Source organism: Polypterus senegalus, chromosome 10, assembly GCF_016835505.1.
Source record: "Polypterus senegalus isolate Bchr_013 chromosome 10, ASM1683550v1, whole genome shotgun sequence".
Lineage (NCBI taxonomy): Eukaryota > Metazoa > Chordata > Cladistia > Polypteriformes > Polypteridae > Polypterus > Polypterus senegalus.
Genome location: NC_053163.1, coordinates 20,499,431 through 20,524,552, shown reverse-complemented (window position 1 = coordinate 20,524,552; position 25,122 = coordinate 20,499,431). Strand labels below are relative to the sequence as shown.

At 42.7% G+C, this 25,122-nt stretch overlaps 2 protein-coding genes across 2 annotated transcripts in view; one reads left to right on the top strand and one right to left on the bottom strand.

Annotated features, from left to right (window-relative positions):
- LOC120538129 (zinc finger protein 845-like) overlaps positions 1 to 5,463 on the bottom strand; it is a 46,144-nt gene extending 40,681 nt beyond the window's left edge. The window contains exon 1 of the mRNA XM_039767563.1: positions 4,004 to 5,463. The gene's annotated coding sequence lies outside the window, so the exon portion shown is untranslated. The remainder of the gene's footprint in view (positions 1 to 4,003) is intronic.
- Positions 5,464 to 12,652: 7,189 nt separating this feature from the next.
- LOC120536900 (zinc finger protein 684-like) lies at positions 12,653 to 19,739 on the top strand. The gene is made up of 2 exons (XM_039765451.1): positions 12,653 to 13,169; positions 18,080 to 19,739. Exons 1-2 carry the CDS (start codon positions 12,860 to 12,862, stop codon positions 19,285 to 19,287), a joined length of 1,518 nt encoding a protein of 505 aa, XP_039621385.1. The 5' UTR covers positions 12,653 to 12,859; the 3' UTR covers positions 19,288 to 19,739.
- Positions 19,740 to 25,122: the final 5,383 nt, after the last annotated feature.

Genomic DNA, 25,122 nt, shown 5'->3' with positions numbered 1-25,122 from the left:
CTGGGGGAGTTTGGATATTATGAACAATTCATCCCCCAGAAAGAGAGGTGGCAGTATTACACTGGCTGACGCCCAACTTGGGCACCTGTAAGGTGGTCTGGGAATTGTGGAGGGGAAGAGTGGCCCAGTTGGAGATCTTGGGTGCCACCAGGGGGCGCTGCAGGAGGGGAACCTTTCTTTTTCATGCAGCTTCCATGTGGCCCAGAAGTGCTTTTTTAGGGTGCAATACTGTGACACCGGAAATATTCTCAGATTCCACATAAAAGGAGCTGCTCTGCCTCATACAAGCAATAGAGTCCAGCTGTAGAGCCACTCCATTGAGGAGGTTGTTGCTTTATATTACAATTCAGGGATAAACACCTGGCTACACTATGGTTACGACTAGGGTTGGGTAATCTGGCTCAAGTTAAGTAAAACAAGTGACAAAAACCTGCAATCCAATTGGGTGTCCAGCAGAGCTACTGAATCTCAGAGCTGCGGAGGTCTGCAGCTGGACTCTTTTCTGTACAAGCGAGTCAGAGTCAGCAGGGAGTGGACTGGAAGGAGACAGAAGTTGTTGGTTTGCTATTTGATCAATTGTTTAGTTGATTAAAAAACCTACAAAGGTACTATTAATAATAAATCATTATGTAATTGAACTGGAGACCATCTGTGGGTGAGTTGTGTTTGGGGACGGGGCACTGGTGGTCATACAGGCAAAATGTATAGTCATGTACTACAGCAGGGGTGCCCAATACGTCGATCGTGATCGACTGGTAGGTCGGAAAGGTAGTGCAGGTAGATCGCGTTGCATTCAAAAAACTTTTTTTTTTTTTTAAACGTTAGTCTATTATATATCCTCCCTATGGCATTTGCCACTTGATTGACATGCAGGGCGGCCAGTCTGAGATCTCTTTTCTCCTAACACACTGATCATCCCACACGCCGTGCAAACGCTGAGCTACTGCAAAACTCCGGCTATCTACGTGATCTAGTTATCCTTCCAATTTATATCGACTAAAGAAGGGATTTTTTAAAAAAAATTGTTCCTTATGGGCTGAATGTGGAATCGGAAGAGGATTTTTTTCTCCCACAATGTCACAATCGAAGTGCATTTGTCTGATCCGTCAATCTATCATTGCTATTCCAAAGAAGGAAAATGTGGAAAGGCACTTTTGAACTGTTCACACTACGAAACTGACTCCCTTCTGAAAAGCGATCTGAGAAAGAGAAAGGAGAGGGAACTAAAATCGCAGTTAATCGGACAGCCGTCATTTTTCACTTGGCTGAATTTAAAAGGAAAGGCAGACACACCGAAGCATCGTTCCGGGTGAGTCACTCGATCATTAAGCATAAGAAGTCCTTCCAAGATGGAGAGATGATAAAAGATTCCTTCGTTGAGGCAGATGGCTAGGAAGAAATTCCTGCTGAGATTTCAAGACCCCTGGCCAGAGAAAAACGGAGTTTCTCCTTGTCATTAAACATGCAGAATACAAGCAACTTAATAACAATCAATGGCCGCTAGACTTGGCATTTTTTTTCCGATCAGACCAACATGTCGAATGAGCTTAATTTACAGCTGCAAGGAAAAGAGAAAACCATGGCCAATATGATTAGCGCAGTTAATGCTTTCAAACGAAAAATGCAAGATCTGTCCTCAAAGCTGCAGCGCCTTGATTTGGGGAACATCCCAAACCTCACGTCAGAGCTGGAGACACAATGGCGTGTGCGCAACTTGACAGCATCTGCTACACAGAGCAGATTGAAAACTGTCTGTCAGACTTTATCTAATGGGGAAAAAAGTAACGAGTTGAGTGTTGCCCAATGCAGCGGAGTAAGAGTAGCGTTTCTTCTTCACAAATGTACTCAAGTAAAAGTGAAAAGTATGGTGCAGTAAAACTACTATTAGAAGTACAGTTCTGTTAAAAAGTTACTCAAGTAAATGCAAAGGAGTAAATGTAACTCGTTACTACCCACCTCTGATACTCACTATACATATATTGTGGCGAATGACCGGGGCCCATGCCCAGCCGGGACGCCCCTTCAACACTGGATCCGGGGGAGCAGCCATGGGATGCCCGCTATGTCCCCCGGAACACTTGGTTGCAGCCCCCCTGGGTTGCGTCGGGGCCACTTTCATGGAACACCGGAGCTCATCTTGATTCATGGCCTCCGCTGGGGGAGCTTCATTGAGCTGCTCAGCTTAACGAGACTGTCTGGGGAAACGCAGCCACACCTAGAGGTGCAGCCAGAAGTAGGTCAATGAACACCTGCAGCACCTCTGGGTGGGCTATAAGAGGAGCCTGTAGCCACTACTCAGGGTGCCAGAGTTGGGAGGAGGTGGACGAAGCGGCCCTGGAAGGAGTGGAAGACAAAGTGTGCCTTGGAGTGATTTTTGTTGGTTTGTGTGTGTATTTTGGGACTGTGTTGTGCCTGTGGGGTCCACAGGTGAAGAAGAAATTAAAAGTTCTTTTGTTTAATTTACACGTGCCTCTGTTGTCAGTCTGTGTCAACCAAGCGCCAATATCACCATATATATATATATATATATATATATAGTAATAAAAGGCGCTATATAGGCACCTGACCCAACACAGATGGACATGAAGGCATGTATAACAATACACAAACTTTTATTTTTCTTCACCCGTGGGCACACATCTTCCCCGTGACCCACAGGCAATACACAGTCCACAAGCACTATTCCACCACACAGCAACAGCCTTTCCTTTAACCACCACTCCTCCACAAGCGTAGTCCTCCTCCTCCCGACCCTGGCTCCTTGAGTGGTGGTGGCTGGCCCTTTTTATAACCCACCCGGAAGTGTTCCAGGTGCTTGACCACCTGGTCCTAACTGCACTTCTGGGTGGGGCTGAAGATTCATCCAGCCAGGCTGCTGAGTCCATGCAGCTCCCCCTAGCGGCCATCCGATCCTCCAAACCAGGCTGTGGAGGACTCCATCTCCCATGGAGCCCTGCGGGTGGTTGGGGAATCACCGTCAGCAAGGGAGGCTGCCACCAAGCGTCCCGGGGAATGTACTGGACTGCCCATGGTGGCTTCCCCAGAACATAAGCAGCAGGGGCATCCCTGCCGGGCATGGGACCCGGCTGTCCTTCACAATATATATATATATATACTCAGTATATAGCATTTTTAATGTAGGTAGATCATTTTGACCTGGTCGTTTTAAAAGTAGCTTGCAAGCCAAAATAGTGTGGGCATCCCTGTACTACAGTATCTACATATCTGGCTGATGCCTTTTATCCAAGGCATCTTACAACATTTATGACACAGTTGTTTACATTTCTTTTGGTTTTCCAGTTGGAGCAAAAGGCAGGTCAAGTGACTCGTTTAGGGTCACACAGTGTCAGGATCTGAGCCCACAACCCGAGGGTCTGAAGGATAAAGCCATAACCGCTACACCACACTGCCTGCTAATTGTAGTGCAATTATTAAAATGATCATAAAATGACTAGTTGTAGAGTGAAACATCCATGGAAACTTCTTGGCAGAGAATATTGCTTTGGCTTTCCTCATAACTAATTACTTTTTTTTTCTCCTTGAGAAAAGAATGCCACCATTATATGTTGCCTAAGCCCCATTGTTTTTTTTGTTTTTTTTTAATTATTTTATTTTGCTTTGGATTGAGTTTTAATGTGAACTCACCTATTGATTGGTAGGGTGCACTGAAGAAGCGCATTGGCTTGTATAGTTAATATTCTCAAGGTAAAAAAGTGATTTAATATTTAATATTTTTGACTTCAAATACGAACTAGAATTGCATCGTTTGAAGAAAACTGTGGCTACGGAGTTAACATGAAATTAGTAATACCTTGCAGCTCGTCCCTAACCCTAACCCGTCGTTATTCTGATATGCTTACCCTTGTAATGTTTACCTTCATCTGTAAACTCTTTTTAAAATCCTAGATGGAAAATGCGCAACACGTAACAAAGGTTTACCGTGCGGCACGAGAAACATGTATTTTATTTACAACGTTGATGCATTTTGATAGATTCATCTTACCAGGCGTACGTCTGTCTGTCTGTCTGTCTGCACCACGCTAACGGACGGGGGCTGCTTTCCTCCTATACGGTGACCTGACGGCTCTGCACGGCACTTCACTTCACTGCACTGCTGCCCCTCCACTCGGTTTAGCGCCTGGTCCTCTGATGACAAGCGGGTACTGCTGGAAAAGAAGCTTCACTTCCGTTAAGAAATTCCCGGCGACCCTCTCCCTCTGACGAGCTGGCTAAGGGATCGGGTGGCGAGCCGGTATGCAGAACCGCCTTCTCCTCCTCCTCGTACGGATGTCACGCTGCTACTATTATAATGAAAGTCCAGCGAGTCTGAATGAAGCTCTCATTTCAAGAATCTCGCTATCTGAGGCCCAGCTTCCGAACACGTATACGAAACAAAACAAGCTCACTGTGTAGCGAGCCCACCCTGGAGTTACAGAGGGATTGTGGGACTGCGCTGCTCGAGGAATACGAATACAGGGAACGGGCTTTGAATTACGCGTCCGAAAACTTTGGGCTGATCTGATTTCGCACATGTAATGTTATTTTTCTTTAACGATCACACAATAATAATGGATACCAGATAAGCGAATAACGGTCCATGAATACGCATATTGGATTTGGGGCTTGTGGTTTAATGTTGACGCATATCTGAGAGCCCGACAACTAAACTGTGAGGATTTGGATTAACTGAGGGACAAAATGGGAACGGGTGGGAAGCTGTTTGTTTATGATATAAAATCGGGGATTCGTGCATCACGGAGAAATCTGATAAACGTGGAAAGAATACGAACCCAAGTGGGTGACTGAGAGTGGAAATTAACAGGATAAGGAAAAATCAGAATTCAAAGACGGCGAACCTGCTTTGTCCTGAACAGGGTCGCAGGGGGTCTGCTGGAGCCTGTCCTAGCTAACATAGGGTGCAAGGTGGGGAACAAACCCTGGCCAGGGCGCCAATCCATCGCAGGGCAGTATACTGGAAAGGTGCAAGGGAATGTGTGGAAGTAGTGATTGATACCATAAAATGTTTTCAGGGTTTTCTGCAAACTGTATATAAAAAACTCTGTAGTTGGGTATCTTGGAAATACTGAGACTGCAATGTTTCATTTCATCTGATTTCCTGAAGCTGCACTTTTCTTGGTGAGGGTCCGTCCAGCTGTTGTTCCTGCCTCGCACCCTGTGGTTGCCTGGTTAGGCTGTAGCTGCACTGCAACCCTGGATTATACATTTAGGAAGATGTTGATTTAATGTTAGGAAAAGCACACCAAAAGTAGTTTTCTGTTATGTGTTATGGCACTTAATCCAAAACTGACGTGTGGTGGGGCTGGAGCCAGTCCCAGACAGTATTGGGTGGGAGGCAGAAACAGACCCCTGGACAGGGTGTCCTTTGCAGTGCAAACACAAACACCCACACACTAGGGTCAATTTAGTGTCACCAATTCACCTAACATGCATGTTTTTGGACTGTGGGAGGAAACCGGAGCACCCAGGCAGGGCCATCTTAACGCATGGGCATGCTGGACATTTGCCCGGGGCCCCATGCTAATCTATGTATGTTGTGACTTGCTTAGTGGTTGTGTAGGTAGGGGCCACAGTGCACTGCTTTGCCCGGGGGCCTATACTGCTGTTAAGACGCATGCTAAACAGTGAAGCTCCGTAGAGCACAAAAAAACAAAAAGGAATTACCAGCAAGGCAATTTGAGGTAAAGAAAAGAATGAAACACCAAAAATAGTCAAAATACACAGCAAAAGGTCAAAAATGCAGAAATTCACAAAAATATTAAGAATAGCAAAAGACACGAGAACTTACCAACTCTAGAACACATTCACAATGAACTTCCAGGAACTGTGGAAGACCCTCTGAATGTATAGGACGGAGTGCAGTTCCTGACTCTGCCTCTTGAGGGATTCACCCACAAAACATATGGAGCAGAGCACAGACGTAGAAAACAAAGCAGACGATAAGCAAGTAGCATTAACATACCTCAACAACTCAAAATTGAACAAAAAAGACATAAATAAGACTTTGAAGGCCAGCCAGGGGAGAAACCCTAGCTGAGATATACCAAGAACGCGCGATTCACCGCATGAACGTGCAGCTGATGTATCCGCAGAAACTCCATAATGCAATCATATCAACATGGACCAGAATTTCCACAGAATATCTTGTGGAATCAATGCCAAGAAGAATTGAGGCTGATCTGAGAGCAAAATGAAGCCCTACCCAGTTTGAATATAATGTTGTGAATAATTGAATCAGTGAGTGTATAACAGGAATTAACCTGATAGTATTATATCTGGGTGCTCTGGTTTTCTCTCACAGTCCAAGGACATGTAAGAAAGATGGATCGTCAAAGCTAAATTGGCCCCTAAAGTGTTTGTGTGTGTGTGCTCAACCTGTGATAGACTGTCCACGTCCTCATGCCTTGTTTATTTCATGCATTTATGTCTATTACAATCGACTACAGCATTGTGTCATTCACTGGCTGTTCAAATCGTTCTTTGCACTGCTTTTAGTTAATTGAAAATGCTTCTGTATCATTTATTACAAGAACAAAAAAGTACAAACAGACAACTCCAGTTCTTAAGTATTAACACTGGCTCTCAATCAGGTTTAGGGTAGATATGAAAATCCCCCTTTTAACATTTAACGCCTTAAGTAGCTGAGGCCCTACCACTTACTTATCACATTAAGATCTCAAGATGCCGGCCTGCATATGATTCCAAAGATTAATAAACTAACAGTTTGAGGTCGAGCTTTTACTTACAGGGCCCCAAAGCTGTGGAATGATCTGCCTACTAATAAAAGTGACACTTTAAAATCCCAGCTGAAGACTCACTACATTAGTCTGGTATACCCTGACTAGAGCTGCTGATAACAGGGTATACCATCTCAGTGGTTAGTCATTAGTACTAAAATATAAGAACTATGATATTTATAAACTGTTACTAACCCTCTCCTATTCTTTTTCTCTTGGTACTTGGTGCCACTGCTCTACTGCCAAGTTCTTTACCTGCCTATGGAAAAGTCATCCCTGATAGAGGAGCACTGGAATCATCAGACAGAAGGGTCCTTTCATCAGATTGGCTGGCCCAGCACTGACTCAGCTGTGGAATGGCCAGTAGGGGGCAGGCAGCTTGTTGGCCGAGGTCTCCAGGACTCTGACTATGTTTGGCTTGTCTGACTCGGCTGTGGTTCTACATTTAGCTGATGGACAGATATTGTTGTTTTTCATTTATGTTAATTAGTTTCTACTTTGTTTTGATGTATCTGAATAATTCTGTAACTTCTTATGTGACAGTTCTGTATTTATTGAGTGGTATAATATATTCTTGCATTTTGTCTTGAGAGTTGTCGCGGTGCTCTGTGTCTACACTTGTGGACAAGTGCTGTGCAAGAACAAAGTAGCTTGTATTATTGTGTCGTATTTCTAAGGTGGCCATGACAGATTAGCCATCAAGCTCTGTGAAGAGGATTACTTGTGTTCTCTTTTGTGCGTTGTATTTGACACCCATTGGACACCCAACTGGAAGGGGGGACTCTCTTTGAATTGCCTTTCCCAAGGTTTGTTTCATTTTTGCCCCCTCAAGGGTTTTCTTTTCTTCATTGGGAGTCAAAGTTGGGGTGTTGTCAAAAACAGGGCCTGTTAAAGCCCATTGAGGCATTCCTTGTGTGATTTTGGGCTACACAAGAAATAAATTGTTGCTGTTGTTGCCTGATGTTTGTCTGGATAGGCTCCAGCTCCCCAGCGACTTTGTTTAGAAATGCAGGTTTAGAAGATGGTAGGTATAGAAGACAGTGTCCCATCCATCCATCTTCTAAATCACTAATCCAGTTCGGACTCATTAATTTGGCATTTACACCAGTAGCAATACAAGAAGATGAGAATCCACCCTGGATGAGATGCCAATATACACCGTATGCACAATTATTAGGCAAGTGAGTATTTTGACCATATCATCATTTTTAATGCGTATATTCCAACTCCAAGCTGTATTAACTTGCATGCTTATTGGATTTAAGCACGTCAGGTGATGTGTATTTGTGTAATGAGGGAGGGTGTGGCCTAAGGAGATCAACACCCTATATCAAGGTGTGCAGAATTATTAGGCAGCTAGTTTTCCTCAGGCAAAATGGGCCAAAAAAGAGATTTAACTGACTCTGAAAAGTCAAAAATTGTAAAAAGTCTTTCAGAGGGATGCAGCACTTTTGGAATTGCTAAGATATTGGTGTGTGATCACAGAACCATCAAACATTTTGTTGCAAATAGTCAACAGGGTCGCAAGAAACGTGTTGAGAACAAAAGACGCAAATTAGCTGCCAAAGATTTGAGAAGAATCAAACGTGAAGCTACCAGGAACCCATTATCCTCCAGTACTTTCATATTCCAGAGCTGCAACCTACCTGGAGTGCCCAGAAGTACAAGGTGTTCAGTGCTCAAAGACATGGCCAAGGTAAGGAGGGCTGAAACCCAACCACCACTGAACAAGAAACATAAGTTGAAACGTCAAAACTGGGCCAAGAAATATCTGAAGACAGATTTTTTCAAAGGTTTTATGGACCGATGAGATGAGAGTGACTCTTGATGGACCAGATGGATGGACCTGTGGATCAGTAATGGGCACAGAGCTCCACTCCAACGTGGAGGTGGGGTACTGGTATGAGCTGGTATTTTTAAAGATGAGCTAGTTGGACCTTTTGCATTGAAGATGAACTCAAAATCAACTCCCAAACCTACTGCCAGTTTTTTCGAAGACACTTTCTTCAAACAGTGATACAGGAAGAAGACCATGATTTTTATGCAGGCCAATGCTCCATCACTTGCATCGAAGTTCTCCACTGCGTGGCCAGCCAGTAAAGGCCTTAAAGATGAAGGAATAATGACATGGCCCCCTTCCTCATCTGACCTAAACCCTATCGAGAACTTGTGGGCACTTCTTAAACGCTAGATTTACGGGGAGAAAAACAATACACCTCTCTGAAGAGTGTCTGGGAGGCTGTAGTCACTGCTCCACAAAAAGCTGATCGTCAACAGATCAAGAAACTGACAGACTCCATGAATGGAAAGGCTTATGACTGTTATTGGAAAGAAGGGTGGCTATATTGGTCATTGATTGATTGATTTATTTTTTTTGAAATGTCAGAGATGTTTATTTGTAAATTTTGAGGTGTTTGTTTATTATTCTCACTATAACAGATGAAAATAAACAAGTGAGATGGGAAAATTTTCATTTTTCCTTTAGTTGCATAATAAATCTGCACACTAATAGTTGCCTAATAATTGTGCGCACATATGTATTCCCCTGATGATGTTCACACTCACATTTCCGTTGTGAAACATTCAGGTTTCAGGTTTATTAACATTTTGGATTGACTGATAGCACTGTGTTTGTTCCATATTAAAATTAATCCTCAAAAATACAACTTGCCTAATAATTGTGCACACAGTGTATTACTGGGTGAAAAATGACTGCATACTATGTAGTTGGTTATATCCCTCCATCCATTATCCAACCCGCTATATCCTAACTACAGGGTCACGGGGGCCTGCTGGAGTTAATCCCAGCCAACACAGGGCGCAAGGAAGGAAACAAACCCCGGGCAGGGTGCTAGACCACCACAGGGTGCACACGCACACACTTGCCAAGCACACACTAGGGACAATTGAGAATCACCAATGCACCAAACCTGCAGGTCTTTGGACTGTGGGAGGAAACCGGAGTACCTGGAGGAAATCCACACAGACACGGGGAGAACATGTAAACTCCACGCATGGAGGACCCGGGAAGCGAACCCAGTTCTCCTAACTGTGAGGCTACAGCGCTACCCACTGTGCCACCATGCCGCCTAGTTGGTTATATTACAATACAAAATTACTTGACAAAACTGTAGGTGGAAACTCCAATGCACACCAATTTGCCAGGCACATCACTGTCATGAAGTTCAGTATTTGCTGAATTAGGAACATTGGTTAAAAAATTGTAACATTAAAATCATTAGGATAAAAAGATGCTATATAAATAAATTGTATTATTAACTCTGAGTAATGACCTATACCCAAAGTATAAAATAGATTATACCTGCATGTCCAAGGATTATAATTACAGCTAAAATTACAACAGAATGTTTCTTTTCCTATCCCCAAAAGCAAAAGAAGAACAGTTCCAAATTTTAAATGATATACAGTGGGTACGGAAAGTATTCAGACCCCCTTCAATTTTTCACTCTTTGTTATATTGCAGCCATTTGCTAAAATCATTTAGATTAATTTTTCCCCTCATTAATCTACACACAGCACCCCATATTGCCAGACAAAAAAAAAAGAATTTTTGAAATTGTTGCAGATTTATTAAAAAAGAAAAACTGAAATATCACATGGTCCTAAGTATTCAGACCCTTTGCTCAGTATTTAGATGCACCCTTTTGAGCCAATACAGCCATGAGTCTTCTTGGGAAAGATGCAACAAGTTTCTCACACCTGGATTTGGGGATCCTCTGCCATTCCTCCTTGCAGATCATCTCCAGGTCTGTCAGGTTGGATGGTAAACGTTGGTGGACAGCCATTTTAGGTCTCTCCAGAGATGCTCAATTGGGTTTAAGTCAGGGCTCTGGCTGGGCCATTCAAGAACAGTCACAGAGTTGTTGTGAAGCCACTCCTTCGTTATTTTAGCTGTGTGCTTAGGGTCATTGTCTTGTTGGAAGGTAAACCTTCGGCCCAGTCTGAGGTCCTTAGCACTCTGGAGAAGGTTTTTGTCCAGGATATCCCTGTACTTGGCCGCATTCATCTTTCCCTCAAATGCAACCAGTCGTCCTGTCTCTGCAGCTGAAAAACACCCCCACAGCATGATGCTGCCACCGCCATGCTTCACTGTGGGGACTGTATTGGACAAGTGATGAGCAGTGCCTGGTTGTCTCCACACATACCGCTTAGAATTAAGGCCAAAAAGTTATATCTTGGTCTCATCAGACCAGAGAATCTTACAGAGAGTCTCCATGCGGGCTGTCACTTGTCTTGCACTAGGGAGAGGCTTCCGACAGGCCACTCTGCCATAAAGCCCTGAGTGGTGGAGGGCTGCAGTGATGGTTGACTTTCTACAACTTTCTCCCATCTTCTGACTGCATCTCAGGAGCTCAGCCAAAGTGATCTTTGGGTTCTTCTTTACCTCTCTCACCAAGGCTCTTCTCCCTCGGTAGCTCAGCTTGGCCGGAAGGCCAGCTCTAGGAAGGGTTCTGGTCGTCCCAAACGTCTTCCATTTAAAGATTATGGAGGCCACTGTGCTCTTGGGAACCTTAAGTGCAGCAGAATTTTTTTTTGTAACCTTGGCCAGATCTGTGCCTTGCCACAATTCTGTCTCTGAGCTCTTCAGGCAGTTCCTTTGACCTCATGATTCTCATTTTCTCTGACATGCATTGTGAGCTGTAAGTTCTTATATAGACAGGTGTGTGGCTTTCCTAATCAAGTCCAATCAGTAGAATCAAACACAGCTGGACTCAAATGAAGGTGATCTCAAGGATGATCGGAAGAAATGGAAAGCATTTCTTAAATTGAGTTAAAAATATGAGTGTCACAGCAAAGGGTCTGAATACTTAGGACCATGTGATATTTCAGTTTTTCTTTTTTAATAAATCTGCAACAATTTTAAAAATTCTTTTTTTTTGTCTGTCAATATGGGGTGCTGTGTGTACATTAATGAGGAAAGAAATTCATTTAAATGATTTTAGTAAATGGCTGCAATATAACAAAGAGTGAAAAATTGAAGGGGGTCTGAATACTTTCCGTACCCACTGTATACCCTTCGAATAACTTTTTAAGATTGAGTTTTAATGCAATAATTGTTTTATTGTAATGATATATAAACCACAACTCATAGTTTCTCCCACTGTAAAGTAGTAGAAAGTTTTAGGATTCTGTAAACAATTGGCTTTGTGCAAAAAAATATGATCCTACCTGCTATACATGTACAGTAATGTGTTTATCAAGGACAAAAGAATTAATTTGACCAACACTATTTTATTTTTAGCTCAGTACTTTATATAGAAATGTATGATTCCTAAAGTCTCTTCCAGTCACAGTAAAAATAGGCAGTATTATTTGATATTTTAAAAATGATTAAATCTAATTACGCCCTTAAATTATCCCGTTTATTTGCAGTGTAATATATAAGCATCGTTTTCGTTGGTTTTAGAGTTACATTTTGTATTACTTTAATATATAACGTATTGTATTTTATTAAATTACTCAGCTGTAAATTTGTTTATACAGTATTCTGTTTGTTAAGATATCGACACGCCTTTCGATCTCTGTATTTCTAAATATTTTAAGTAAGAAGAACGTTGTTTTAAATTTTGCCAATGATGATTCAGCCTCAGTTAGCGTCTGCGACATTTCGGCAAGTGTCTCATGAAGGCGGACGATTTCTTGCCTTTCCCGTCCATTTTATCACTGTACTATATTTATCGTTACCCGTTCTCTAGGAGATTGAGTTGTAGAAGGCGGAAGGAAGAAACCAATCCTGGGCATGAGGAGAACGAAGCAATTGCATTAAACAAAATGTACTTAACCGGTGAACAATCCAAACACTCGCTTATCTCTCGGAATAAAATATTTTTACACTCTACTTGAAAAAGGTGACTAAACTCGCTCAAGCCGTCACGTCTCGTGGGTCTCAAGGGGGCGGGCTTTAGTGTCGTGATTGACTGCCGGAAGTCTCCATTGATTGATTCCCAAAGACACGCTGCTCGCACAAAGAGCACCGGAGTTCACTCGAGAGCTTCCTAGACAGCATAGACGAGACTTTCTAACGTTTCTAATGCGTGACTTTGCGGAGTGTAAGTCTACGCTTTGTGGAATTTCAACACGAAATGTCTGAAATGGAACAGGCAATCGAAAGTGGCACACTGCAGCTGGAAATCTCCCCGAGTGAAGTGCAGCGGTTACACGAAAATGCAGACCCCGGAGACGACGGGATCCACGCACGACTCTACCCGGGCAATCAGGAGACGCTGATCTACGCGAGGCGACCGCTTGTTAACGGCAAAACCGCAGACGATGTCCAGTCGTGCTCGGCAGGCACCTGCGGGGAACTGGTATCGGGAAATGGGCAACCAGCTGAAGCCGAAATGGAAGAAGAGTCCGAAGGAAAGGACGATGAGGGACAAGGGCCAGTGGACGGTAAGAGCAAGACTGAGGAGCCGACTTTATGAACTTTAACGCTAGCTTACTTTTCGTTGTTTAAGATCTACTTAATATTTAAAAGAGCACATCTGTAAACGATGCCTCTAATCGTTAAGTATAATATCAAATCAACTCTGAACAGATTTATTTCTAAGCAATTTGTATTCATTAAAACATAATTTTTGTTAACTCCTTATTTACGTCTGTTCGAAACACGAGACTTTTGAATTTGGAGAACACGCCCACTGAATTTTTTGTTGTAGAGTCAAGAGTTAAACTTTATTATCATTCAGTTAGTTAAATCGAGTTGCTCTTTTGTACACGGCGAACCCACAGTTAAATGCAGTTTCTCAATGACGTTATCTTCAATTTATGATAATACTGCGATCGGCAGAATACTTGAGTGTGCGTGTTCGCTATTAATTAAGTAAAAATCTGTTTACTAGAATTCAATTGTTTAAAAATGGTGTAATTGGAATTGCGCTCGATCTGACTCCTCAGTGCTACACGAGCGGTTCAAACTGCGTAATGCGTGCCGTGCAGATCACATCCGGGTTATACGCGAAGCGTAGCGAGGGCTGGTTTGGGGGTGGAGTCTATCTAAGTAGCGATGAGCATTTCGATTCTCTTTATTCAGTTCTTTCGAACTTCCCAAGTAAGTGAGGCGATTCATCAGATTGGTTTGATTCATTCATGGAGGTGGTAGCACTGCTGCCTTGCAGTAATGATAGCTGGATTCGCGTTCTGGTTCCTTCGTGGTGTTTGCATGCCATCCCACCTTGAGGTGATCCCACAGGTAACCATATAGTGTGCGGTTGGTGTGGGTGTATGTGTATCACCCTGCGATGACCTGGCACCCTGTGCAGGTTTGTTTCTGCCTTGTTCCCAATGCTAGCTGGGATAGACATCACTACCTCCAAACTCCGGTCTGGGAAAAAAAGATGACTAACTGATGGGCTTAATTCATAATACTAATAAAAAAATTGGAGGTTTTTTTTTATTATGTTTATAATTATTAAATAATATTATATATTAGCATACATTTTATAATATTGCCCTTGCAAGTTTAGAGCTTGACAATGTAGTAAAAATGCATAATTAAAGTAAAATACAAAGTTTCTTATAAGAGGTCAAGACTTTTGCGACTCATTTTCGGGTATTGATTCAGTTCAAACTGAATGGTACATAAGGGCATTCATTGAGCCTCAAAAAGTGTACCCATCGGTAAAGTTGAAAGCCGATAATTGTTAGAAATTAAAATTAATATTTTTACAAGGTTCAGTTTTGTGTGTCTAATTTGTTGAATGCAAAATGGGATATAAACCTATTAGTTTAGTATTTACTGTAATATACCGTTTAACACAATCCCAATAGTGAATTGTACAGAAAAAAAAAACATACTAATGTTTTGTTACTGATGAACGAGAGAATAATCAATGTGTGCGTTATCTGTCGTCGCCACTGATGATTTAATTCTAACTAGAAAGAATCATAACTGAAGTGAACGAGAATCAAGTGGGTGGTACTTTCACATGGCTTTAAACATATAAATGAAGGAGACTGACAACATCGCACGTCTGCTTTTTCCATCTTGTTGTGCTCCACTCAGTCAGTTTGTTCGTGGCTTTAAACAGATTCCCATGATTCCGTGGAAAACAACAAATAGTTCTTGAATTGCCCAGCACTGATGAGCACAAGTCATGAGACATTAGCCAGTGTTCCTCAGTTATGGTCCTGGAAGGCTGTGCATTTCATATCAGCCAATCTCTTAACTGGACCCCATTATTATTGGTATTTTTTTTTTTTTTTGGTGGAGGGTGATGTGCTTATTTTAAGTTAACTTCCATCCATCCATTATCCAACCCGCTACATCCTAACTACAGGGCCATGGGTGGTCTGCCGGAGCCAATCCCAGCCAAAGCAGTTTAAGTTAACTTATTCCTTACAATTCGGAACCCTTAATTGCCCGTTTTACTTTTAAATGGCTCCATTTAGGTTTTCATTGTGTCCTGTTTTCGTAGCTAGCCATCAGTTAATAATGAGGTGCAAATGAAAAGGGGACGTCGGCTACAAAAACAGCAGCATTTACTTATATAGCGCCTTTCAATACCAAAGTATAATTCAAGCTGCTTTACCAAGTGGTTGTATGTGGAAAGAAAGACAAACAATAATCAAATAAGCAAATTATTATACTAAGGGTCAGATGGTTTGTGGGGAGAGGGGAAAAACCTCTAGGGTTTCATGGCCAAACGCTGACCAGTCCCCGCTGGGGATTCGATCACATATCTAAGACAGAAGAAAAGAGAAAGTCTGCCAGTGCAAATATCATCAGGTACAGGATCTCGGTGCCCTTCTTCCTTCAACCAGCCTCAGGGAATTTTGTCCAGGTGATGATGGCAGAGGCACAGGGCAGCCACCAGAAACCGAGAGGAGAAACAAAAGACAAACACGATGCAATTAGTCGCAAAATTAACAAAAACAAGTCGGCTTAGAAAAGTAAACTTTAAGACATGATTGAAATGACTCTGTCATGCCAGCCTGACGTATCTCTATAGGTATTTTATTCCACATAGTAGGAGCATAGAAGCTGAAAGTAGGCCTACTGCTTCTGTTATGTTTTCTGTTTTGTCTTCTGCTCCAGCACTAGCAAGCAAAGCAAAGCTTGAAGGTCTGAGGTTACGACTGTGAATGTGACGGAACAAACATTCTTAGATATGTGAAGGTGCGAGATTATTCAAAGTCAACAACAATTGGCAGTATTTTCAAATTGGGACGGCATGGTGGCACAGTGGTAGCGCTGCTGCCTCAAAGTTAAGAGACTCCCTGCGTGGAGTTTGCATGTTCTCGCCGTGTCTGTGTGTTTCTTCCGGGTGTTCCGGTTTCCTCCCATAGTCCAAAGACGTGCAGGTTAGGTGCATTGGCGATTCTGAATTGTCCCTGGTGTGTGCGTGCGCCCTGTCCAAGGTTTGTTTCCTGCCTTGCACCCTGTGTTGGCTACGACTGGCTTCAGCAGACCCCTGTGACCGTGTAGTTAGGATATAGTAGGTTGGATGAATGGATGGTTCTGAAAGACATATTTACTAAATCTGTGTCAGTACAGCGGTGGATGCTACACTTCCCTTTCCTACTCTATCTATGCCATTTATTTGTTTCTGTTACCCATAATATTTTTTTCTTGGTGAAAATAAATGTAGCATTTTTGGTTAGTTTTTCCCAGGGGTAAACATAATGGCTATGAAGTTACTAAGAAAGTCACATTTCTATATGTAACATCTTTTTATAGACTTATTTCTCTACATTACTTTTCTTAGCTGATGTGTTGACTTGTAACTCAAAATGTACAAATTTAATGTGAAAATCACCTTTCACAATTTTTATTTTTCACTGTTTCGAGTGCTAGTGTGTTGTATACCGTGTTATCCATTATAGATGCAGTGAGAAGTTTTTTTATTGGCTAACTAGAAAGATTACAGGCGAAAAGGGTCCTGAGTTGCCTTGAATGCTTGCATATTGTAATCTTTCTAGTTAGGCAATTAATGACGTCATTTTGCTTAAATTATTTCTATAAATATGATAATTCATTTCTAAGTTTGGTTAATGAGAAAAATGCAACAAATCGCCCTTGTATTTCGCCAAACCAAATATTTCTAAATTTATGGTTAAGTCGGGTCCTCCCTGCGTGGAGTTTGCATGTTCTCCCCATGTCTGCGTAGGTTTCCGTCTGGTGCTCCGGTTTCCTCCCACAGTCCAAAGACATGCAGGTTAGGTGCGTTGCCGTTTTTAAATCGGCTCTAGTATGTGCTTGGGGGTGTGTGTGTGTGTGTGTGTGTGTGTGTCCTGCAGTGGGCTGGCGCCCTGCCCGGGGTTTGTGTCGCAGTGGGTAGCGCAACTGCCTCGCAGTTAGGAGACCCGGGTTCGCTTCCCAGGTCCTCCCTGCATGGGTTTCTTCCCACAGTCCAAAGACATGCAGGTTAGATGCATTGGTGATACTAAATTGTCCCTAGTGTGTGCTTGGTGTGTGTGTGTCTTGCCCTGTGGTGGCTGGCCCTGCCCGGGTTTGTTTCCTGCCTTGCGCCCTGTGTTGGCTGGGATTGGCTCCAGCAGACCCCCGCGACCCTGTAGTTAGGATATAGCGGGTTGGATAATGGATGGATGGATGTTTAAGTCAGCAGCCGCAGCCATACCACATGTACTTCAGAAGAGGTCATCCACCTGAAGCTAAGTGTGTTCATGCTCGGCCAACACTTGGATGGCACACCATCTAGGAAAAGCTTGGGGTGCTGCTGGAGGAGGTGTTGGTGAGGCCAGCAGAGGGCGCCTACCCTGTGGTCTGAATGTCGATGCCATTGCCCCAGTGCAGTGATGGGGACGCTGTGCTGTAAAAACGGTGGCGTCTTTCGGATGAGTTCCCGACTGTCAGTGGTCATTAAAGATCTTGGGGTATCTTTCATAAAGAGTTTAGGGTGTTTCCCAATGTCCTGACTAAATTGTCCCATCACTTCCTGGTCATTCTGGCCTCCTAATTGTTTATCATTTTTAATTGGCTAACTATCTGTCCCAGTTCTTTATCACATAATAACTAATGTGTGGTAAGCATAGTGGTGCAAACCATCTAGGTGGATGCTGCACATTGTTGGTGGTTGAAGGGGTTCTCCCCTGTCTATGCAAAGTGCTTTGAAAAGTGGTACATAAATACTACATCTTTTTCTTCCTCATCTATCATCTGTATTCAGTGTACAGGGATTGGAGTTACAGAACCGGGCATGCAGTTGCATGAGAGCAATCAAGAGTTACCAATTCACCGAATACCGAAGTGTTTTTAGGATGTGGGAGGGAAAGCTAAATATAACTTGTCAGAAGAATTTTTGAACCAATAAACTGTATTTATTTTTTTCCTTCTTCCGCAGATGAACAAGATCAGTACATTGTTGAAAGAAAACTTCCAATTATAACAAGTGTCTTCAGTCAGAATTCCTCTGCACATCTCCAGGCACCTACAGAGTTAATTGACTGCGAAATCGAAAATCGAATTCCTCCTCTGGCCCATGTCCACAGTGGTGGGTGGGATGAAAATGTAGACACAATCATCATTGTTTCTGATGATGATGATGATGTGGAGCCACAGCCTATTAAGCTGGAGGATTCGGACAGTAGCTTGGAGGATGTTTCCTGTGTGCACATCTCTTCAGATGTTAAGAAGCAGCATTCTACTGCTTTATCAGTAGTAGAAAAAGATGTACTTGGCAACCAGGATCAAATGGTATCCATGGAAGGCTTGCAAGGATCTGGGAGCATTGTAAATAAGAAGCCGCTCTACAGTGTAATGCATATTCGAAATAAGCCGCTTACTTCTTCAGAGAGTGGAAAAGTGTTTAGTTCGAGAAACCACTTTGAAAATAATGAAGGCGTGTTTACTGGACAAATAAGATACATATGCATCGAATGCGGAAAGAGCTTCGGTCGATCAGATTTTCTTCGAGCACATGAAAGAATTCATAGAGGGGAGAAACCGTTTTCATGTGCAGAATGTGGGAAGACCTATAGCCGGTTAGAGCACCTAAAGACACACCAGAGGATCCATACGGGAGAAAAACCATACTGTTGTTCTGAGTGTGGCAAGACGTTTATCCGCTCGGATTCCCTTACAACGCACCAGAGGATTCATACCGGCGAGAAGCCATACTGTTGCGCTGTATGCGGGAAAACGTTCAATCAGTCGATCACGCTTAAAACGCACTTGCGAATTCACACTGGGGAAAAACCGTACAGCTGTACCGATTGTACAAAGACGTTCAATAACTTGGCAGGCTTTAAGAAGCATCAACGAGTTCACACGGGAGAGAAGCCGTACAGTTGTATTGTATGTGGGAAGACCTTCAGTCAGTCGGTCAGCCTTAAAACACACCAGAGGATTCACACTGGGGAAAAGCCCTACAGTTGCACGGATTGCACAAAAACCTTCAATAACTTGGCGGGCTTTAAAAAACACCAACGCGTTCACACCGGAGAGAAGCCATACAGTTGCATCGAGTGTGGTAGAAATTTCAGCCAGTCTGTCAGTCTTAAAGTGCACCAGAAGGTTCATGCAGGAGGAAAGGAGAAGAAGAAAATGTGAACAAGTGGTGTATCCCCTTTTCACATGGACTTTAATATAGTATTAAAGAAAAATATTCTAACTTTTAATAATTAAAGAACTAGGAAAAACAGTAAAAATGGATAATACACACAAAGTAAGATGAGCAAATTGGGTCAATCAGTGTCAGTCATATATCGGTAATGACTTTAGAACTGCGGAATAAAGCAATCCTGATTAGGAAAAGTTGTACAAAAGAATATAACGGACATGTAAGATGGAAAATAACAAAAAAGGAGTCCCACATTGTTCCTGTGATTGGTAATGTGAGTGAAGGCCAAGGCAGTTGTGAGTGTGATTGAAACTTTCATTTAGCGGGCCAGCCTTTGATTACCAAGTTTCACGCAGGGAGATTTTTTTTTTTTTTGTTTTCTTAGTTGCTGCTTGGGCCAGTCAGGATAATAAAACACTTTATTAAAGGCCTGAATCGTAAATCATGTCCGGTTATAGTTTATTTTCATTTGGGTCAGTCAGCCATGTACGAGGTGAGACACACAAATAACCGGAATTGGTAAAAAATGGATATATTTACTGATGAATTACAGCATTCTAAACATTGTCACCTTCTATATACCCCCGATCTCTACACCGCTCCATACGTATCTTCCATTGATTGAAACAGTGCTGGAAGTCTTGTTGCTTGAGGCTCTTCAACAGGCTTGCCGTTTTTGTCTTTACTTGTGTTCACTTCAGGTCACTTTTGATTTTTGGGAACAAGTAAAAAATCATAGGGAGCTAAATCGGGCGAATAGGGAGGATGATTGAGGACAAAGATGTTTTTGTCAGTCAAAAACTGCTTTACGGAAAAACCAGTACAATCATTTTGAACAATCTGATTCCCAGTTTTGATGTTTTCATCTGTTCGAGACGAGCGTGGGCGACCTGGGTGTTGAACGTCTTCCACATTTTCTTGTCCTTCCTTGAAACGTTTGTGCCACTCAAAAAGTTTTTATAATTCCATAAGTTTCTGTGGCTGTTTTGTTCAATTTCGTGAAAAATTTGATGTTGATTCGCTGTTCGATTTTTATTTATTTTTTTTGTTTTAACCCGACATTATCGCGGCAACTTGTGGAGCAATTTTTTTTCAAATACTGACTGAGCTATTCACATGATATACCTAGCCAGTCGCCAGTTTGAGAGAGCGTGTAGGATGGGATATATTTCTATGATTCACGTTCGGCCGACGACCTCCAGACGGTTTTCCAGGAAAGCCCCAAGCCCAGTCCAGTTATTTTTGTGTTTCACTGCGTATTGCATTTCCATCAAATGCCAATAGTGTGCTAAATTTGAACAGTAACCATATTATTAACAATGAAGGTCAAGCAAGCGTTGTGTTCAGTAATGTGCACAGTCCAAACTGCTATCTGTAAAGGGGCCTAACTCTTTTTATATGTGTTCAGATTTAATAGCCATGTTTTGTTATCCCTTTGTGTAATACAGTCATGTGCTGACTTATGGCTCCATTTTGGGACCAGCTATTATGTTGGTTACAAATTGCAGCTGCGGCTGTTTGGGCCTGACATGGGTCATCTGTATGCATACTTAACTGCCAGTATGGAGTAGCACAGACCGATCTTCGTGTCTCTTGGGCCACAGGCTGGTTCCATGCAAGGCAGTGTTTCTCAACCACTGGGGTCACATCACCGTTGGTTTGCGAGTGAGTCATGGCAGGTCGTCTAAGGCTAGTGTTTTTCGGTCGCAAATGTGGAAGAGAGATTAAACTTAGGGCGAATATAGTATTTTGGTATGCTTTCCACATTAAAATGTAGCATTTGTTATAGAAGTAGTATAAATGGGTTAATAAATGTCAGAAACCTGTTTAAGCTTCTCAAGAAACCAGATAAAGGTCAAGTGAGCAACAAAAGACACAAATGTACTTAGGGCAGAGTTGATGTCCTACACAAGACTGGGCATTTGTCACATACACAGAAATCTCAAGGGTAAGGGCTGAACCTGAGAAATATGGGAAGAACGAGAATGTGGTGTAACGAGACTTTTATTTTGGGGTATGTATGTATGCATGCTAAGAGCTAGAGCACTCTCTGCCCAAGACATCTCCTGTCTTTAACCAATCAGATGGGTGTATACAGTAAGTTAATGAACCAATCAGAGCAAATGACAGGATTAATTCAGCACTAAGTTCAGTTGAGCCTGTAACTTTGCTTATTGACCATTCCATTTCAAGTTGCTCTGTTGGGCTGTATCACTCTTCATGATGAGAAATAAAGGAAGCAGTGGGTAAGCTTCCTCCTGCCCGGTTCTTGATTTAAAGAGGTCTTTGTTAGCCACAAGATTTCTTTCTTTAATATACTAGGGGGCTTCGCTCACCAACAAACTCCCGATGGCAACACGAATTAGACGATCTACAAGTCTCCGACTTAAAGTTTAAAACCGAACAATATATTTGATCTCTTTTCGCTGTTCCGTTATTTCACCGAGTTGTTTGTGCTAATGCGATCTTTACTATCCTTTTTTTGAGACCTTCGAATTTTCATACTTCCATTATCTCTATCCTGCTTTGCCTGTGTACCGCGCAAACGTTTTTTAATTCTTTACGACGTTCTACTTTGTCATCAACTCTTTGTCTTTTATTTCCGGCCCCGGGCGTAGTTAAATCTCTTGGCATAAAGACTCGTCTCACCGAACATGAAAGTGTCTTTCTGAGAAAATCACATCTCATCTCCTTCCAACCTTCCAAGGGTTTTTTTTTTTATAATAGAGATATTTTCCAAATTTTAATTCTACCACACAACCTGGCTTGCTGAATGTGGGTCACGGTTTGCTCTCATTGGTTTGCGAGTGGGGTAGTCTAAGTAGTGGGAAGCGACGTGTGACATGTTTTATCAAGGGAGACCACCAATTGCGCTAGTATCACCAATGGGGCAATTTGCATTTGCTGCTAGCTGGTTGTCAACACATTTAAAAAGGCAAAACTGGGGTGTGGGTGTGGCGATGCAGGTTCGCTCCATGCTCCCAACCTCCTTATGGGGGCCCTGAACCCAATTCTCAAATGAAGCCAGGGGATATATCCATAAAATGCTTTTATTAAAACAATAATCAAAACAAAGTTTAATTAAATATTCCATTAAACCAAGTGTGCAGTGGGGTAAAAATCATCAATGAATAAATCCTTTAAAATCTGAGGTTAAAATGTGCAGAAGTTAAAAAGCAGTCTCTGTCGTTATTCACCGACCCACCTCCGTCCTTCTCTCGCCGGCTCACCCATTGCTCCCTCAGCCGGCAGAGACCTAACAGCCACGAACTCCTTCGGCCAACCTCCGTCTTGGCCTCCTTACAGAAGTCACTGCCAGACTGTCCGAGGTCGGCTCTCCTCCCTTCATCCTTTGCACTCCCGCAGTCGCTCCTCAGATCCCCCTGGAGGACACTTGCCCTGCTCACCCCACTCACTCGATCTTTCAGTGGTGTGAACTAGCCCCCCAGAGTGCAACCGACTATACACTCCTTAGCGGGGCCCCACCTCGTGGTGTCTCCACTTTCCAGGTGGCCAAATCGTAACTTCATGACTGCTGTTTTTCGTCCTTTCACCTCATGCTTTCTGTTTTCCTCGATCCATCTATCTATATCTTTCCATTTCTATCGCCTTTCCTGGTGTCGACCCGTATGCAGGTGCTGGTCATAAAATTAGAATATCATGACAAAGTTGATTTATTTCAGTAATTCCATTCAAAAAGTGAAATTTGTATATTAAATTCATTCAGCCTGATGTATTTCAAATGTTTATTTCTTTTAATTTTGATGATTATAACTGACAACTAATGAAAGTCCCAAATTCAGTATCTCGGAAAATTAGAATATCAATTAAGACCAATGCAAAAAGGATTTTTAGAAATGTTGGCCCACTGAAAGGTATGAACATGAAAAGTATGAGCATGTACAGCACTCAATATTTAGTTGGGGCTCCTTTGGCCTGGATTACTGCAGCAATGCGGCGTGGCATGGAGTCGATCAGTCTGTGGCACTGCTCAGGTGTTATGAGAGCCCATGTTGCTCTGATAGTGGCCTTCAGCTCTTCTGAATTGTTGGGTCTGGCGTATTGCATCTTCCTCTTCACAATACCCCATAGATTTTCTATGGGGTTAAGGTCAGGCGAGTTTGCTGGCCAATCAAGAACAGGGATACCATGGTCCTTAAACCAGGTACTGGTAGCTTTGGCACTGTGTGCAGGTGCCAGGTCCTGTTGGAAAATGAAATCTGCATCTCCATAAAGTTCGTCAGCAGCAGGAAGCATGAAGTGCTCTAAAACTTCCTGGTAGACGGCTGCGTTGACCTTGGACCTCAGAAAACACAATGGACCAACACCAGCAGATGACATGGCACCCCAAACCATCACTGACTGTGGAAACTTTACACTGGACCTCAAGCAACGTGGATTCTGTGCCTCTCCTCTCTTCCTCCAGACTCTGGGACCTTGATTTCCAAAGGAAATGCAAAATTTACTTTCATCAGAGAACATAACTTTGGACCACTCAGCAGCAGTCCAGTCCTTCTTTAGCCCAGGCGAGACGCTTCTGACGCGGTCTCTTGTTCAAGAGTGGCTTGACACAAGGAATGCGACAGCTGAAACCCATGTCTTGCATACGTCTGTGCCTGGTGGTTCTTGAAGCACTGACTCCAGCTGCAGTCCACTCTTTGTGAATCTCCCCACAGTTTTCAATGGGTTTTGTTTCACAATCCTCTCCAGGGTGCGGTTATCCCTATTGCTTGTACACTTTTTCTACCACATCTTGTCCTTCCCTTCGCCTCTCTATTAATGTGCTTGGACACAGAGCTCTGTGAACAGCCAGCCTCTTTAGCAATGACCTTTTGTGTCTTGCCCTCCTTGTGCAAGGTGTCAATGGTCGTCTTTTGGACAACTGTCAAGTCAGCAGTCTTCCCCGTGATTGTGCGGCCTACAGGACTAGACTGAGAGACCATTTAAAGGCTTTTGCAGGTGTTTTGAGTTAATTAGCTGATTAGAGTGTGGCACCAGGTGTCTTCAATATTGAACCTTTTCACAATATTCTAATTTTCCGAGATACTGAATTTGGGACTTTCATTAGTTGTCAGTTATAATCATCAAAATTAAAAGAAATAAACATTTGAAATACATCAGTCTGTGTGTAATGAATGAATCTAATATATAAGTTTCACTTTTTGAATGGAATTACTGAAATTAATCAACTTTGTCATGATATTCTAATTTTATGACCGGCTCCTGTATATGCATGCCTCTGTGGGCGCAGCGCCTTAATCACACACCATAGGAAGACAATGAGGCAATCGAACAATCACATCCACACGTGCAGGTGCGACTCGCTCCGACTACCTCATTAACTCCCCTCGGTCGTGCAATTGCGTCCACGGATAACGACACGGCTATACAGGTTAAAACCTGGCCACTTTTTTTTTTTTGAAGCCGCTTACCCGCTATACCACAGTGGGACCTTAATGGTTGAGAAACATTGGTGTAAGGAAGTGGATGTGGGCCAAATTTAACAAACATGATCTACTTGGAGCAGAACAAACCTTAAAGGGCCCTCCAAGTGACAGAAAACATGAGACCCTGTGAAATAATATTAATAACAAAAGATTTATTACTGCGGCTTGTTTTGACATTTTATTGTTTTCCTGTTGCTCTCATCCATATATTCAAATGACCTTCACTTTGTTGGCCATAAATTGGCGCATGACTGTACCCTGAAAGCAGCAACGAGCCCATCTCCAAGACCACATACAGAGGTAATGTGGGCTTATTTTAAATAAAAGATGGTCACGGCCATTGTGGCGGGTGTTGTTCCCTGATGGTGCTTTACAGCA